Source organism: Athene cunicularia, assembly GCF_003259725.1.
Source record: "Athene cunicularia isolate RWA chromosome 3 unlocalized genomic scaffold, athCun1 chr3_part1, whole genome shotgun sequence".
Classification (NCBI taxonomy): Eukaryota; Metazoa; Chordata; class Aves; order Strigiformes; family Strigidae; genus Athene; species Athene cunicularia.
Window position 1 is genome coordinate 72,195,946 of NW_020799097.1, and position 18,722 is coordinate 72,214,667.

An 18,722-nucleotide genomic window follows, 5' to 3' on the forward strand; every position below is an offset into this window, starting at 1 on the left:
ACACATCAAAGGGGATTAATTTCATTTTTAGGAGACTGTACTTGCATTTTCAGTCTCAGCACAGTCAATCAAAGCTGCAAATGCATCTTTCCTTAGATCAGAATTTAATAAAGTAATGGCAGAAAAAATTTTGAACTTTGGATACAGTAAATTTTGAACTTTGGATATAGTAAAGATAACTAAGAAAATCTGGAAGTGTAATGGAAAGACCCATGTCTGAGGTTAATTTCTGAAAGGTAATATAAAAAAGGCAAAATGCTTCTGAGCTGTGGTTTCTGGATGAGTATCATTCAGTGATCAGTGGTGGTGGTAGGGGATGACAGGTAATTTTAATGACTGCATTTTGTTCTTTTGTTTTCCTTTTTTCAATAATGCTGTTTCCAGTTCTGAATCAGCAGTGTAACTTTTCGCCTTACTAGAAAGAACTTGTATTATTTTTCCATCTTAAGCATATATCATGTCAAAAGAGCCCAGCTGCAGCTGACATCCGAATTCTTGCTTCTTCAAAGCAGTGAATTCATACAGAGCAGCATGTACAGGTGCATGGGTAACCTGCAACCCAGAATGAATTTGGGAATCCTTGCTGCAGGGGCAATTTGAGTGATGATATGGCCAGGTTCCAGTTTTTCAAGAGAAATCTTTTTGGCATGTTTATAACAGTGTATTTCTCACTAGAATCTGTTCAAGCTAAACATTAAACTTGCCACAAATAGCATATTTCCAATTGTGTGGAGGTAGTGGGAGAAACTAAGGAGAAACTTTTCTCTGGTTTGTAAAGTAGAATCTAAAGTCTCAGTGATCTACAAAAGTCTAAGGCAGATGATCTGAATTCCTGTCCAGATTTCATGCACACCATCACTTCTGATTCTTTAAGCTGTGTAAAATTTCCTGTCTTCCACAGAGCGGTGAAGAGGACAGCCATATGAAGCCAGGTCTCTGTTGTGGCAACCACTCTACCACCACAGCAGCTCCTGGAACTTGTGAAGAAACATTACTGCAGACTGCACTCTGATTATTACCTTGATAGCTCTTCCTGGCTCTGCAGACTCCCATGCTTGTTTCATGGCTTTGATCTCATCTGTTCGCTGGGTGTCCTTCTTCACCTCCAGAATGTCTGCCTCTCTCTGTTCACTAACCAGACGTAAAGTCCAGTATGGTTTGTTTGACACAGCTTGCTGGAAGTGAAGTACCATTAACATAATGTATTCATTAGTATACATCTACTACCACTATATAGGATGAAGTTATGTTTCTGTACCCTGGTAATTTTCCCAACTGATATACATTATACACTGATTAACATGCATTACTAAACAGAAACAGTGGCTGCCACAGGAAAGGAAAATGGTTTTGCAATGTCTAGAAGCTCTTTGAAGTATTTTGTGTACATGCTTCCCCACGCTCCCATACAGCATGTTCCACACTCCCAATTCTTCCGAACACTCTGTCTGAACAAAAGTATTTTGTAGCGACTTTTCATGCAATTGTCTTATCTCCATGCCAAGCTTTTTTCCCTCCCTCCCTCCCTCCCTCTTTTTTTACTAGAAGTTTTGTTGTATTTAACTAGGCTTTTTCGTGTAGAAATACATCTGGCTTTGTCTTATGAGGCATCAGGTTCCTTCCAGTCACTTCTCAAACTCTAAACCACCTTAACATATACCTTCTCCAGAACTGTAAGGAACAAGTAGTGCCTGAAATGTAGGGTACTATTCTGCTATCTCTGAATGAGATACTGTGCTGCATATATTTCTGGAAACCATACTATCTGAAGAAGCTTTAAGCCCAAGATTTAGAAGCAGAGGTAGAAGTTCAGCTTTTATTTGAGACTAAAGGTGGGCATTTCTTTATCTGCAAGCAGTTCCATCTCAAAAGTTGCATCCACTTTACAGAATAACAGAATCATCTAGGTTGGAAAATACCTTGAAGATCATCCAATTCAACCATTAACCTAACATTGACAGTTCCCAACTACACCAGATCCCTCAGCGCTATGTCAATCTGACTCTTGAACACCTCCAGGGATGGGGACTCCACCACCTCCCTGGGCAGCCCATTCCAACGCCTAACAAACCTTTCTGTAAAGAAATGCTTCCTAATACCCAGTCTAAACCTTCCCTGGTGCAATTTGAGGCCATTCCCTCTTGTCCTATCGCTTATTACTTGGTTAAAGATGCTCATCCCCAGCTCTCTGCAACCTCCTTTCAGGGAGCTGTAGAGGGCGATGAGGTCTCCTCTCAGCCTCCTCTTCTCCAGACTAAACACCCCCAGTTCCCTCAGCCGCTCCCCGTACGACCTGTGCTCCAGACCCTGCACCAGCTTCGTTGCCCTTCTCTGGACACGCTCGAGTCATTCAATGTCCTTTTTGTAGTGAGGGGCCCAAAACTGAACACAGGAATTGAGGGGCGGCCTTACCAGTGCCGAGTACAGGGGTAAGATCACTTCCCTGACCATGCTGGCCATGCTATTTCTTTAGTTGCAAACTGAAGAACTCCCAAGAAGCATCACCCCAGCACCCCTAGAGAACCCCATCATTGCAGCTGAAGGCAGAAATCTGACACAGCCTGAAGCTACATTGCATCTTCATGGCCAACAATCTCAACTGCAGCTACTCAGGCTGCTCTGAAAGAAGGGTTACAGCACTGTTCTGGAACTCTGTGTAATTAGGGGTGGATATGAATCATAGGGAAGTTTGCTGTGCAGCAGGTTTAGTCACAAAACAATTCAGCAGAGATTTCATAATGAAAAACTCTATGGAGATGCCCTCCCCTTGAACTACCTGCCATGAGGCAGCAAAATTCCCAGCAAAAGTAATACCATTAAACAAGGAGCTGTCAGTTTCTTCTTTGCCTTCCATTAATCTGTTTGCAATCCATAAAGTCAATTATTCCTTTTAAGGCATACAGGCTGGCAGTAGCCTTTTGGTCAACCACAGAACACTCAGATTATCCCACCACAGATGAGAAGAATTTTCAAGTAGGCACGTCTGTACCAATTTTTCTGCCATTGTATGTCTGCAAACTAATGACAGTTGTGACATACGAGGCAGGAACTGACTAAAGCAGAAAGACCTATTTCATCTCCCTGGGAAACCATGAAAACCACTACAATGAGGGTCTAATGTGACACGAATATGGCAAATTCATGGAATTTAATAAACCTTCATCAGAGACAGAAATTAGATCAACAAAAGGAACAACCAGTAGTTGCTTTACACATAAACAAAAAAATGAGCACATTACATCTCTAAATGCAGGATGCATGTCCATTACACATGTAATTCAGTCTCTCAGGTGTAAAGCTAAAAAGGTGGCAAAGAAGGACATAGAGAAATGGAAGGGATACACTAGAAGTGCTAGTAATACGGATTTGCAGACCTGAAAATATCTTTACACTCAGTACTTAGTTTTTCTCTTTGTTCTCACCTGAGATTCAGGTCGAGATGCAAGAGATAAAACTGATCCTCTTTCTTTATTGGACTTCTCTTTTTCTGTCTTCTCAGATGCTTTATCTTTTGATTTTCTGGTTGGTTTAGAAATACTTGCAGCCTTTTGTCCTTCAGCATAATTGACCATTAGGGGAAAGCTGTGCTCCTCATGCTTTTCCCTGTGTACTATTCAGATGTAGTGATGATGCATGATTAGAGGATATCATTGTCATCCATAAATAAATTTCCCCATATAATATCCAGGTAGGAATAAGAGCACAAACCAGCCATACAGAAAGACAAAAAAAAGTCAGTTAATTAGATGACACTTTCAGGTACTACACTGCATTTATTGTTGGACCAAGAAAGAATCTGTGGACAAAACAACTTTTAAAACCAGACTTACAAGCTGGACATATTGTGACAGCCTTATTTGTCCTAAATAGCATTTTATCGAGGGCTTAACTGTGTTTCTCATGATCCTGCACATCAGTTACTGCATTGTTGCCTTGGTCAGTCCAAAGATTGCAATGTACAGAATCACAGTCTTAAATGACTCTTAATTATTTTATATAGCCTCATACAACCTCTGTCAGTCTTATGCACCAGGCAGGTGAGAAGCTCAAAGTAGGTAAAGTCAGTGTTCTCACTGTCTCATATCCTTGTAAGTCTGAAAGTGTGAAGAGCAGAAGGGAAGATGCGCCCCACCAAAAATGCAAGGAAGTTAAGTCAAAGAAACCTATTCGAGATTTGATGCATATTTAAGAAATTCAAAATTATAATTCTCAGAACTATCTGAGAACATTTTGGATTAATTATTTTATCAGTACATGTGTATGCTATATGTTTGAATTAAAGATACTGAGAATTGATATTTGTAACACTTACTCTGCACTGTCTGAGCTGGTGTAGCTGTTAAGAAGTCTTCACATGTCATATTCTCGTTAAAATAAATAAATAAAGCAAGCCTGTAGTAGCATATAGCTTTAATAGCATAAGGAACATGTCAGCTGAAAGAACTTGGAATGGACCCACAGTACTATGAGAAGGATTAAAGATCTGAGTGTGAAATCTCAGTTTCCCTCCATACCGCTTGAAACATTAAAACATATGCTGAAACCCTAGATTTAGTCAATACAATAAATGGGATTTCTCTTAGAAAAAAAAAAAAAGAGGAGATGAGTGACTGTTTACAATCTGACAATAACAACAACAAGGTACCTTTAACTTAATGCTATGGTTTTCTAATTTCTTTCCACTGAGGACAAATCACTGTGCTTCATGATTAATGAGCTTTGGATCAGATCTGCAATGTCATGGCCAAGTTTATACGGATATATAAAATTGTAAATAGTAAATATATAGAATCACATTTATAATACACATATAACTACACATACAAATATATATTATCATACATATTACATCACACATTCTATGTGTTTATGCATAAATTGTATTAACTCCTCATGCTACTTAAATAATGTACAATGGCACCAAAGTGCTTAAATTGATTCAATGCTACCAAAGCATACATTAAAGAATGAAAGTAAAAACTAAAGCAGTCTCAACAAATATTGAAGATACTAAAACAACTCCAGAGGAAATGCAAGGATAAAATTAATAGTTACGACATCATTTGAAGTTATCATATCATTACATAAATAGTTTTCTATTTAATTTCACATTATCATAACATATTAGCACCATAAATAGGGCTGTTTATATGCATTATTCAGTGAAATTAATTTTTAAAGATAAATTATTTATTTTTATACAAACACTGAAGAGACATTCAGTGTCATTAGCTAAATGATATCAGACAAAGACTTTCTATGTCATGGGATACAACAAGCTTTGCCTGGTTTCTATAAATATTTTACAACTCTGAATTTTAAGATTTTGATGCTCTGGACTTATTGCATACACTGAGAAGTTAGTAAATAACAAACAAGCATATGAAATGACAGGGCTAAGATGAGGTAACCTGTTTTAACTCCAGACATGAGGGCTCAGGGCTGGATTCAGCTGAGCTCTTGTAGCTAACAGTATGTTGCACTGTCTAGGTTCCCCAAACCCTCCTCCCTCAGCAAAGCAGGCAGTCTCCCTGGTTTTGGGATCATCCTCCAGATATTCCCGAAGGGGGCATGGGCTGCAGTTAGGCACTATAGCGTGCAGTCCATTCTGACTCTAAGGGAGATGTGAATAGTTCCTCGGGGTTTTTCCAAGGACAAAGCCAGGCAAATACTTTATATGGGATGTGATAAGAAAAAAAGCAGGGAGATGTACAGAAAGTAAAAGGCCATTCCAGCTCATGGCTTATGCATCAATCATCACAAACGCTCAGTGGCAGTTATTGTATATGTATGGCACCAAGAATAGCTTGGGCACCACAGCAATAGACAGTGATAACAAACAGCTGATAGCAACTCCCAAAATTAGCTTCTCTACCACTTTTCAATTAGTTACTCAAAGATTCATTCAGTCTAATGCCTGAAGGGACCATAGTGATCGTCCAGTCTGATGTCCTGTCTATGACAAGCTAAATAATTATACCAAATGATTCCTATCTGAAACTTGTAACTTCAGATTGAGATACAACAATTCTCTTTTTTAGGCAAGATAGACAGCTACTCCTGATTTATGAAATTCAAAGTACAGAGAATGTATGTTATTCATAGGTAAAATACAGAGGAGTCTTTCAAAGTTTTCTTTGAGAAGATATCATGCTCCCACTATCTGAAATAGGCTCTGAGCATTTAGTGGAATTACCCAGTAGTTGCCAGAAATGACTGTGACTTGCCCCATCAGAGACTTTCAGGTTTAGTTAGGAAATGACCGAGAAGTTCAGATGTTGCTTTTCCTGTCTCTAACTCGACCCTCAGAAGGATTCTTGACAGATAGCACTGTCAAAAATCTTTCCTAAGTTGAGCTTATCCAGACACTAAAGTTGCAGTAAAATACATCAGGATAGAAGTAAACCACCAATATGATTGCAGTAGTAGGGAGGGTTAGAATATGGCTTAGAGGTCCACAGGTCTTTAAACTCTTGCACCATCATGTATCCTCAGTGTCCTACTGTTTCAGCAGGCAAGTGATTAGTCACTACAGACAGGCAAGGTGGGAAAGAAATGAAGAGAGGGAGAACTGAACGTTATGTTAAACACCTCATGAAATCCTGCCCTTGGCATGAGCCAGCAAGTTCGTTCTGTGGGAAGAGAAAACCTGTACGAAAAACTTTCCCAGTTCTGGAGAAAAAAAATGAATATTTCAAAGGACTTTGCCTTTTCAAAACTACTTCTACTACCTGGGTTGGGTGCCCTATCTCCCCCTGCTCTCCCAGCTGGATAGACAGCCTCCTCTCACCAACAGCTAATGCTCTGGAGTTAACCTAAGGCAATATGTAAAACATGCTGCAGTCAGCATTCAGCACACACTGATGATTCAACTCTGGGTTGTGGCAGCTGCACAATAAAACTTCTGATCTTACTACAAGAAAAGTTAAATCAAAGAACCCCAAAAAGTCAATAGCTGAAAATCATATATAGAAAACAAATCTTAACATAATTTTGTTCGTGCAGCTAAGCAACTTAATATGGTACCAACAGTTGCAAGATTGACTGCTAATTATTCCCCTTTTACAGGAGAATTATCATCCAGACACCACATATTTTTTACTATTTTTCCACTGAAGTCTTGCCCCATTAACAGTTCCCAATGAGAGGGAAAAAAAGAAAAAAGAGAGAAAAGAATGAACACTGTATAAATAATAAACTATCTGGCACTTTCTAATTTCTGTGTACTTGGGTTTTCCTAGTTAATGCCTTTTTAATGTTTTGTTTGTGCAGTGTGCTCTTTAATAAAACATTCAATGAAATTTCATATATAATAAATATGACTAAATATTAGTCAAGAAATAACTTCTGCTAACATGGTTCTTTTTACAAGTACTGCCAAACTGCAGTATTAAGGATTCTGAAGAAAGAAAAAATAACAAAGATCAACAAATAGAAAATAGAAAATTATCATAGCATCTGTATGTCAGAGAACTTTCTTAAAAAATGTTCTTAATAAATATTTATAATATCAGTGAATATTGGTAGTATAATAATATATGTTCTAGTCTTCATTTAAAGGGAGACTAGTTTAAAAGACTTTAATAAATGCTAATACAAAGCTGAAATATGCTTTTACCATGATAAATTAGCTTTGATACAAAACTAACTCCAGATGGCACTGTTGTCTTACATGAAAAAGTGATACCTGAAATGGGTGAAAATTTGTTGCAAGAATTTTCCACCTGGCTCACTGCAGCTTTCTTACAAATCACATGGTGAGATTTTTGGCTCATACCAACATTGCCACTATATGAATTGTGTGTTTGACAACTGGTGCTGGCAGCTTTAAACGATAAAACTCAGTTTTCAAATTGCTTTAAGATGAGTTTACAATCAGAAAAGGATTCAAAGATTAAATGTTTTTTTTTTTTTTTCCAAAATACTTACCTATAGTAACCACCCCAGATGAATACTGTTGTTAATGAGGATACATAAAATAAATGCTAGATAGTAAATATATTAAGTGTTGGTGTTTAAGCTTTATGATATATGTTGGGTTTGAACTCTGTTGGTGGCCTGGGCAATCTTGGTATCCTTGTACAAACAGAAACACCACTTAATAGATATGTGAAAAGGATTTGGGTTACTCTGAAAGGCAGGAATTATGAGAAGACACAGAAATCACAACATTTAATAAGAATCCTAAGAGAAAAGTGCTCATTATCACTGGCTGTGGCTTGAGCATGGCTGACTGCAAATGAGCTGAAGCACTAGTTAACATGGAGAAGGCAAGCTAATACTGTTACCTTGAACTAAACATGAGAATACTCATGACATTGACAAGCTTCGGTAGTAACAGCGTAGAACTAGTGAAGAAACGTAGGAGATTAAGTGACCTCCTTTGACCTGCAGTTTTACAGACCATGGTGACAGGTGTATGAAAGGATACATACCAGTAGTGTGACTGGTGTGTTAAGTGCAAGCTGTTAGTGTGTAGCTGTCTCAGAAGGGTAAGACAGTGTAATAGGTTGTCTATAGAAGAGGCAGTCTATCATTAGAGGGAAAACAAGAAGAATATAAAAGCAGATAAAATCACCAGTAAATCACAGAATCACACAGAATCATCTAGGTTGGAAAGGACCCTGGGGATCATCTAGTCCAACCGTCACAGTCTGTTACGTGTGTGCAGTCCTGTAAGGCTACATGACATCGCTCCTCAAATATTACTAACTAGGGACTATAGTAAATCAACAAGATACATCTTTCTAAAGTTCCATAATGCTATCTGAAAAAAGACTGCAAACATCTCAAATGTTGCACTCAAAACCAAAAAATGAAATAATGTATGTCAGCAACTGCTGATGAATCTAACTTCAGTCCAGGGTAATAGAAAAAAAAAATAAATATGAACAGACATTTAAAAAGGAATATGTAACCAGAGTAAGAAGTGATAAATACCACTAATAAATAAAGATCAAATCTTTCTAAGAAAATTTAAGGGTATTAGTAAGTGTATATATATATAAGGAAGGATAATACAAGTAATTTCTCCTTATATCAAATTTTAAAAATTGAGTTAGAACTTTAATACTAATGATACAGAAAATTTACTGACTGGTGGAAATTAATATTTTAGGTTCTGCAGGAATTTAGGGGCAATTTCGTTGATGCAGGGTGTCCAGAGCAAGCACAGGATGGATGGAAGTCCAGTGATTTGTGTTTGTCGTGGTGCCAAGGAGGAATGTGAAGAGGGGTGTAGGCCGTGTGGTCCCATTCTTTCATTTCAAGGTCAGATTTATCTCCTGCTCTTTGCAGTAGCCTTCCAGCCTTGTTCCTCATCCTCCCTTTTTTATCTCACAAAAAACCCAGCTGCACCCCTCGCATCAAGCTGACCTTGTTTCTCATCCTCACTTTTTCCCCCCCAAAACCAGCTGACACCAAAGAATGCGCTGTGTCTACTCAAAAGATAATGGCTTGACTGCAGTCCCACCCACTCACACATACAAACTAAGATAAATACTACCCCGAGTTGCTACCTAACTTGGAGGGACGATAATCCGACACAAAATCAGAGGGACAGATTGATGAGTTTGTGCTCTAACCACGACCACCCACCACCACCAGCACCACCCCTGAAGGGACACCTTTTGGTAATATTTCCTTGGCTACACTGAGTGTATGACTGCAATCGTTTTTGGTTGGGTTTTGTTTGTTTGGGTTTTTTTGTTTGGTTGGTTGGTTGGTTTTTGTGTGTAGTGCTATAGCCAACCTGCAGTTTGTGCATTTATTGTAGGCAATCTTAAAGAATCTGTAGATGTTGCATAAAAATAAAGCATACTATTTGTGAATCTGACTGCTTCTCTTGAATGCAACCAGACTTACAGTATATAGGCCGTTTGGGGTGTATCAGACCTATAGTGATGGCCACTAATTTGCACTGTTTGTGAATCTGATGGTTTCTTTTGAATGCAACCGGACCTACAGCATATGGGCTGTTCAGGCGTCTGGGTTAGACCTATAGTTGGCATACCTATTAAGAGATAAATCCGGCCACGCCTAGCCCCTCTAATCTCTGAAGACCGGATAGAACATAAGGGAATTTATCTCTTACCAAATTTATTCTCATCCTAAATGCAACACTAGGTGTCCAAGTCCAGCTGCTGGAAGAATCCACCTTATATACACATATATATAGTCTCTCTAGTGAACTCGCACTCTGTCCAGCCAGAGAAGGAAGCAGGATGTGGCCATTGGTGCTGTCTGCAATTGTGTGAGTGCTCCAAGTGTCTGTCTGTGGTCTGTGTGACTGGCAACTTATATATGTTGATATGTAACATGTACGTGCATTGTGTGCGCATGTACCTGCTGGGACTACATCTTCAGCCTTGCTAATGTTCGGAAATGGGGATTTGGAGTGGCAGCAGCCTCCCCTCTCTTGGGCTGTTGGATCCAGCAGGATAAATTTTCCTCCAATATGATTAAGATGTAAATCATTCTGTGTCAGTCCCAGTGATAAGCAAATATGAGACATTTATATAATATATAGGATACTGACTAGTATTCTAACTGCTTTTAATACCTGTGTTTGTTTTTTTTGGTTTTTTTTTTTTGTGTGTGTGTTTTTTGTTTTTTTTTTTTTTTCCTGTCCCTTAACAAGAAATGCTAAGAGAATACGGAAAAAAGAGAAAAAAGATAAGAGCTTCTGTAATTCCTCTGTCCCCTTCCTGGCTTGAATACACAGCCTGTCCTTTGGGACCTTTTCTAGTCTTGCCTCCTGCCTAAATTATTCTCCTAGTGGTACAGAAGTAATACATAGCCCCAAATGGGCTCTTTTTTAACTCTTGTCAGTGCATTTTCTTAAATTATCAGAAGATGTGTTTCTTGTTTTATAGAAACTTCTGTGTTTGGATGTACTTTGTCATTGCACTTCATTGGTGCCTCTGTAGCAGCAGTCATACTTCTACAACCGTTCCAGATCCCTACCTAAAGTTGACCCCTAAGAAGCTCAGGTGAGTTTTGCAGAGTGTTCTCTGTTTTCTTTAGAATTTGTGAACTGAAGCTATAGAATCATGCAATCAAACTTCATTTCTATAAACCACAGAACAGAGAACTTTGTTGCTTATTTCACTCAAGCAGTGAATAAAAGAAAAAAATGTCATAAGGTCTTGGCTTGTAGCAATGGAACATTTTTTAAAACCAGTAACATGATGCATTTGACTAAATACATACTTAGATCAACCTACCTTTGATTTCATTTTTCTCAATTTCTTTCAGCTCCTGAACAAACAGAGACTGACTCTCAGTAAGAGGCCAACTATCATACAGTACCAATGCTTGTATGATATACTTGTGAGACTGTGAAACAAAATGCAGTATGTTAACATGCTGAAGATATAACAATTACAGGCATTCCAAAGTCCTGTAGGCTAGTCAACTGCCAGCTACTGAACTCAGCAAATAAAAACACAATTAATTTACAAGCTTGCACATTACATTATTCACAACAAGCTAGAAAAATTAGTGATAATTCCACAGATTTTATTTTCACTCCTGTGAAATTAAGTGATTACTCGTGTTTATCAAGTGAAACTGCACTGGGCTATACAATAAGGAGCTACATTCCTTTAATATTTCCATGTAATTTCCTATCCATGCCATGGGCTAAAACAAAGACTTTTGTCTTTAAGATGCACTACAGGGCTTTGAACCCTAATACTAGCACTCAATAATGTCTCAATTTGAGGTAGAGGTGACAGGGTCCATGAGGTATTTGAAAGATTGTCTACACTGAACAGGAAAGGTTTATCTTTAAAAATTGTTTTCCAAATTCTAAAGCCAGTTCTGAGTCAAAGAAACAACCCTGGAATTTATTTCTCAATAATAATTTTTCTCCCTTGGAATATTTTGTTGCAGCTGAACTCAATTATCAGGAAAAAATCACCATAGAGGAATATTTGGAGTTAGAGAAACAAGAACTGCTTTAGAAAATAAATGTTATTTTTCTAAGATAGACAAATAATACAAGGTGAAATCAAGAAAAATCCAAGTTTTTGACATCCCTCTCTGAGAAACTTGGCTCAGGCAGCAGCTAGTGTGTGTGTGCTATTAAAGCTTTCAGCTGACTGGCAATAGGTGTTTCTTTATTAAAACAAATAAAGATGGCCTTCTCTTACAATATATTTCAAAGAAAACTCACACTGAAGCATCAGAAGTTTAATTTCATTACTGGTAGTTTTTGGCCCTTAGCTGAAAGTTATGCTATATGTGAATTGCATTTGTCAAATGAAGAACATGTGTCAAATGAAGATTGAATATATCAGCTTGATTTGAAAACAAAAATGACCCCTTATTTAGTTATTCATATATGTACATTATTCTTTCTCCATGACCTCACTCAGAAACTATCAACAATTTTAATTTTGGATCCCTTGTTCTTGCCTCAGGATATCAGATCTCCACACGTACCAAAAGAATTATCAATACCCTTTCATTTTTGTGTGGTTTGTTTTTTTTTTTTTTTCAAATCCCAATGATTTGGAATATCTTACTTGTTGTGGACTTCCATCACTATTTTGAAAATTTTCCAAGAGGAAAGATTCTTCTTGTAATATAGGTGGACCTTCTTGTACAAGTCCTGGCTTGAAGGAAGTTTTGGTATCCTTTGAAGAAGAACTATGACCCTTTTTTTTTGATCCTCCAGTTTCTGATTCCTTCTTTGTACTACTTTGAATAATCTGGGTTTTGCTTGCTGCAAGATGATAAAAAATGTCAGTGTTAATTTCCAGAGATTCTATGAATTATTAGTACGGGGTAAACAGATGCCTCCAGAAAGTATAAAGAAGAATTACCACAGTAATAAATTTTCTCATGCTGTATTATGTTCAGAAGGTTCCAATTAAAATTATGCTTATTCCAAATACTATCCTGATTTCATTCTGCATGCAAATCACAAATCTCTTCAAAGTAAATAATGAGAAATTTGAAAGACTGTATTTATCATTTTGTTACTTTTTATAAAGTATATAATTCCACCCTTCTCAAACCCCACACTTCTTTCCTGCACTAACCATCACAGCACCATGCTATATACTGCATAACACAGGCAGCCTTGTACTCTGTATTACGGGGTCTCTGTGTAGCTAACCTAATTTATTAAATTGCGTATACCTGTGGAAGGAGGGGAGAGATGCATTGGTCACAGTTCTTGCAACTCCTACTCTTACAGATATCTTTTATGTCAACCTGACACAAAGATCATAGTTAACTGAATTTTAGAAAAGCCAGTCTTGAAAGGAGCTATAGAACTATTTGTAATCTATCCTTTCTAAGGAAAGTATTTATAAATGTGGAAAAACTGTCAAACCAAGAATGTGCGAAAGAACGGCTGTAACAGAAGTATTAATCCAATAAACATAAACTTGTGTTCATTTCTAATACCACTGAAATCTAGAGTAAAGTGAAACAGAGAATGTAAACAAAATTCTGAAAGGGAACATCTCATAGAAAATGGAATAAAGGCAGAAATAACACCTCTGGGGAAGCAGCTTCACCTGTGTTACACCAACAATAGCTGGACCAGCAACTAGAAAAGAGGTATCTTTTTGACTTCACCGAGGACAGAAGGTTTTACTCTTCCCAAGGATTACTGTAGAAGCAAGAGATGATAATGTACCATTGCAATACTTCAAAAGAAAAATGTACAGAGCTTCATGTGTGTTGACAAAACATCCAGGGAAATTCACAGGAGTTGACAGGACTATTAAACCAGATTCAGCAAAATTTACTGGTGTTGTGTCAGTATAAAAATTAAAAAAAAATAGTTAAAGTGTGCCACTGGAAACTCAAAGGGAGTCAGGAAATACTGTTTCTTATGGAAGTCAAATGCCACAGATCACTTGCATTAGCACCGTTCCTCTACATAAGGCAGTGCTTCCTTTTTCCTAAGAAAATCAGTTGAAGTCAGGAAATGAAAACCAGACCTTGCAGAGATGCTTTCTTCAAGATGTCTCAAACTACTAATCACAAGCTGAGTTTATTTCTGCATGACATTCAGTATCTTTAGCACCTGAACTATCCCTGTTGCTGTCCCCATGGTAAGGAGGCTTGTGAGAGAAACTTGAAGGAAGACAATACTTGCTTTCTTCTGAGCCATTTTTTAAAGTGATGCAACTCCATGGGGATATGCCTAAGCAAGCCTGTCTCTGTGCAATAGATTCTCACTCAAATAGAGCTTGCTGAACTTTCCAGGTATCTGTTAGCTTCCCATGCTGTGAAGGTGAGAGGAGACATAACTCATAGTGGTTAGATTACCAAGTCTTTCATCAGAGGGAACCAAAATAATGAGGCTTTCACTCAACAGAAGTGCAATTGGATGAAGAAGGAACATTATCCAGAGGCTGGAATCTTCCATGTTCTTTTACATCTGTGTGAAAACCTGCTGCAAAGAAACAATTTGAATTCCAAATGGAAGAATAACTACATACAGACATTTTCCAATTGTGTTACTTGCCTTTAGGGTACTATTTGCAATATTCACATTAAAGTTTCTAGTCAGGATCTTTAGTGCTTGCCTGAGCACTGTTATCAAGGGACAATGCAAGTAATTTATAAAAAGGTAGCTTTAAATCTGTAAGGCCAACTAAATGCACTCCCTTTTGTAGGCAACAGAGAGGTGAGCTCCTTTGGAGGAAGTCTGGTGTCTGGGCTTTAGGAACTGTGAACTGCCTCTGAAGGAGCCTATCTCTACCTACCAAGGTAGATGGGTTTCAAGGGAGACTGTATTGCTTAGACTATAATTAGCTTTCATGAATGTCTCATTATGCTCCTCTTCTCTTCCTCCTAAACCCGAAGACCTTAAGTACTGAAACATTTTATAATGATTTGCCCAGAGGATGATCTTGCCATGAAGATAACTCAGCTCATAATGGTAGAACCCTCTATAAGACTCTTTCTGCTTTCCTTGCTGGAAAGATGACAGAAAAGTTCCCAAAAATGGACATCCAAAATGATAGTTCTACCAATTGTCACCAGGTGGTGCTGTAACACAAAATTACTTTCCTTACTATATACGTAAAAGATTCAGTCTTGGTTTTTCTAAGCAAAGCTCTGACTAGAAGGGAACTCCTAAATACCTTGGTTCCAGCTTCCAACAAATATCTGAAGGAGATTTTGATACTTTGAAACTGGATTGTATCAGACTGCTAGTATGGAAAATAAAAGGTTTAAAAGCATTCACTTGTCTATCTGTGCTTAGAGGACTGCTGAGCTTCTATCAACAAAAGAAGATGTGCATGCAACGTGTCAGTATGTAACCCCTTTATTGGCATGCAAATGTTCAAAGTCCAAGTAATCTGCTACATCTCAGAAGAGCTAAATATATTCAGAATCAATTTGTTTAATGTAGTTTTTGAAAACAGCTGTGACTGAAGATGAATTAACAGGCTGTGGGTGGGAAAGGGGGATAATGTTCTATCGGTGAAGCTTGCACAATAATGTCACTTAAGAGTACTTCTGGTTACACAGCGATCAATTCTATGAGAGGCAGAATATGTATGATACTGAATAGGTCTCAAATGTGAGGATTGTGTCTTGCTTAACTAACAGGTTTGGTGACAATGGCATAGCAGTGGTTTCTGATTATTCCTGTTCTGTGAAAACACGCTTCTAAAGCAAACAACTAGACACTGACAGTATGAATATTCCTGTATTGAATATCAATTGTACAAATCCACACTGAACTTGGCATCAGTATTTACGGAGGTTCCTATATTGTTATTGTACAGGCCATAATTGCCTAACATTTTTGACAATAGCAAAGAAACATGTTTTTACAATTCCATAAATTGCACCTACAGACACTCAGCAGTTTGGATGATACCGTGATATTGGTTATACTGAGTACATTTCATAATCTTTCAATTTAGTGTTGATGCTCTGAAAGATTTGCAACACAAAAAATGTCTTCTTTGTGATATACAGGATGCATATATATACAGGAAAAGAATTTCAATGTTAAGGCCACTTGGTCTAGTATTGTAAAATAATAGCAAAAAACCCAATAAACAGTGACAGCTTCACAGTCATTCCTTCCAAATGACAGCTCTCTATATACTCACACACAAATGGCATCAGAATATTCATTTCACCTTCAAACACAGTCTAAAATCTTAACACCTTTCTTACAGGCTCCACTACTGAATAGAAACCTGATATGACAACCTTCCTATTTTCAATAAGGTTAATATAACAGATATTTCATTGAATGATTCACAGTGGATTAAAATAATTTTAAATTAGCAGAAAATATTTGTATCGCAGCACATAAGAATAAGAGAAACTTGATGTGTGTGTCTGATTTCTGAGGATATTTTGTGAAGTTCTCATCTATGCCCCCTGCTAGTCTGGCAAGACAAGATGTCCCTCAGCTATTATGATCCATCCTCTCTCTTCCAGCATCTGTTGGAAGCCATTTCTCTTATTTTTTCATCTGATTGTATCATTTAACTTATTTCAGTCTTCAGACTATGATCTTTGCCAACAAGATGGTTTTCTGAAAGTTTCACTTTACTGAGGGTAACTTGGCAATTTATTTCAAGTATTGTAATGCTGACCCTAACCTACTCTATCTTATAGCTTTCCTATTTCTATTTTCACTAGTCTACTATCAAGTTTACTAATCCATTCCCAAAAACACTAACCAAAAATAGCTATTAATTATTTTGGTAGCTCAGACAGAATCATGACTTTCTCCAGGACTTCCTTTAAAACCACAACATCGCCATCTGATGAATTACACTTTCAGAGCATAGTCTCCATAGTATTTAATTTTGCATTTCTGCTAATAACAAGGTACAAGTTGAGATAGAAATCAAGATGTTTCATAAACATGATTAAATTAATTCTTTTTCCCACACAGCATTAGAAATTTAGATAAAACATTTTTCTAAAGGATTATTTTAGAAAGCTCCACAATTCAAAATAGTGGAGGTGAGCACATGAAATAAGATGCTATTTTGGGCTTTAGCAAGCAATAATCCAGTATTTCAACAATTTGTCTTTGCCTCAGGTTCTGAATATGCTCAAACAGGCAGAAACTGATTGATTTACAGAAGATTTATTGTTTAAAAGTCTTCATAAAAGGACTGAAGACTTTAGTATTTTACAACATCGATCTATACTGGTGTCTATGGAGAGTACAGTAGCTGACTTGTTTGCTTATAAACAACTGCTTTGTTTAAGCAAACTTGTAACGCTTCTGAAGCATATAAACCCATTTGTTATCTCTAACCCATAGAGATAACAAAAAATTCAAAATAGTATATGATCTTACAAATAAAATGGAAATAGCTTAAGAAGTGAAGTGTATAGAAAACAGAGAAACAAATGAAGATTATGAAATCAGTTAAAATGGCACAACAGTAGCATCTAAAATCTATTACATATAAGTGTAGTGGATGCAGGTAGATGGTACTTCATTTGTGTTAAAAACTACCTGAGCACTACAGGGACAATTGTTGAATATATATGTCTAAGCATTACGTACCTCATTCAACTGTATTTATTGTTTCTAAACACTACTTCAAAATCAAATGTCAATCAACTGGCCAAGCATACTTTCAGATGACAAAATTTTCATTCCAGTTTTGTTTTAGCTTCTTTAGTAGTCCATCCCCGATTTTATCAAACAATAAAAATGCCAGTAGCAAGCAGCTAGTATTGTCTGACAGGACCTCTTGAGTACCGAGTTTGGCGGAACCCTTACCTTCTGAGAGCCTGGAATTGAAGCATGAAAGAGGATGTCTGGATAACCTAATTCTGCCCTCTAGAGTGAGTAGGAAAAAGTATTGTGCTACATCAGAGGGGGATGATGACAGAATGTTGCTACCATCTCAAGCTGAAGGCTGTCTCTACTAACTTGTACCTACCATTTGTCTCTACCATTTGTAGATGAATACCGCCTTAGTTGGACAGCACATCTAAGGAAACTGGATTGTTTGTGTATCATTAAGAAAAAAAGCCACCATAAGCCTTAACCACTAATGGGTATCACAGGATCACGGGAAACTTAGTCGTACTGGCAGAGACTGGAAGATACCTCTGGAGATCATTTAGTTCAATTCCATTGCTAAAAGCAGGGTCAGCTAGGGCAGGTTGCTCATGGCCATGTCCAGTTGGGTTTTGATTGTCTCCAAGGATGAAGATTTCAAAACCTTTCTGCACAACCTGTTCCACTGTTTCATACCCTGAGAGTAAAAATGAAACAAACTAACCCAAACCAACAGCACCTTCTCCCTCCAAATCGTTTTTTTCTAATGACTGAATTATATTTTCTATATTTCAGTTTGTGCCCATTGCCTCTTTTGTTGTCACTGGGCACCACTGAAAAGAGTTAGTTTGACTTCATTTTCTTTACTTCCTTGCCCCTTCTCCCAATATTTATATGCTGTCAGGCTTAGGCATACAGTAGATTCAGAATGTTAGTTTTCTGGACTACAGAGTCAGTTTTAACTGATGCCAGCTGGATTTCTGTCAGGTACTATCACTAGTTTCAAAGTACTTTTGAGAACATACATGAATTTTAGCATACTTATGAAAGGTGACCTTTGAATATCTGCTGGTTCTCATCTTTAACAGGAGCTGAGCTAACAAGACTGCAATGTGATGAATGGTGATAAAATAAATCAAAACAAAACAAAAACTTTGAGCAAATAAACTCCTCAGATTCAACTGCTCAGCCAAAA

General features: G+C 37.4%; 1 protein-coding gene across 1 annotated transcript in view; it reads right to left on the reverse strand.

Annotated features, from left to right (window-relative positions):
* The window catches only part of ADGB (androglobin), a 122,377-nt gene that overhangs the window by 7,228 nt on the left and 96,427 nt on the right, over positions 1–18,722 (reverse strand). The window contains exons 30-33 of the mRNA XM_026844559.1: positions 12,531–12,730; positions 11,226–11,337; positions 3,423–3,610; positions 1,020–1,175 (exon numbers count right to left, since the gene is read on the reverse strand). Of these exons, the coding sequence (XP_026700360.1) occupies positions 1,020–1,175; positions 3,423–3,610; positions 11,226–11,337; positions 12,531–12,730 (656 nt within the window). The remainder of the gene's footprint in view (positions 1–1,019; positions 1,176–3,422; positions 3,611–11,225; positions 11,338–12,530; positions 12,731–18,722) is intronic.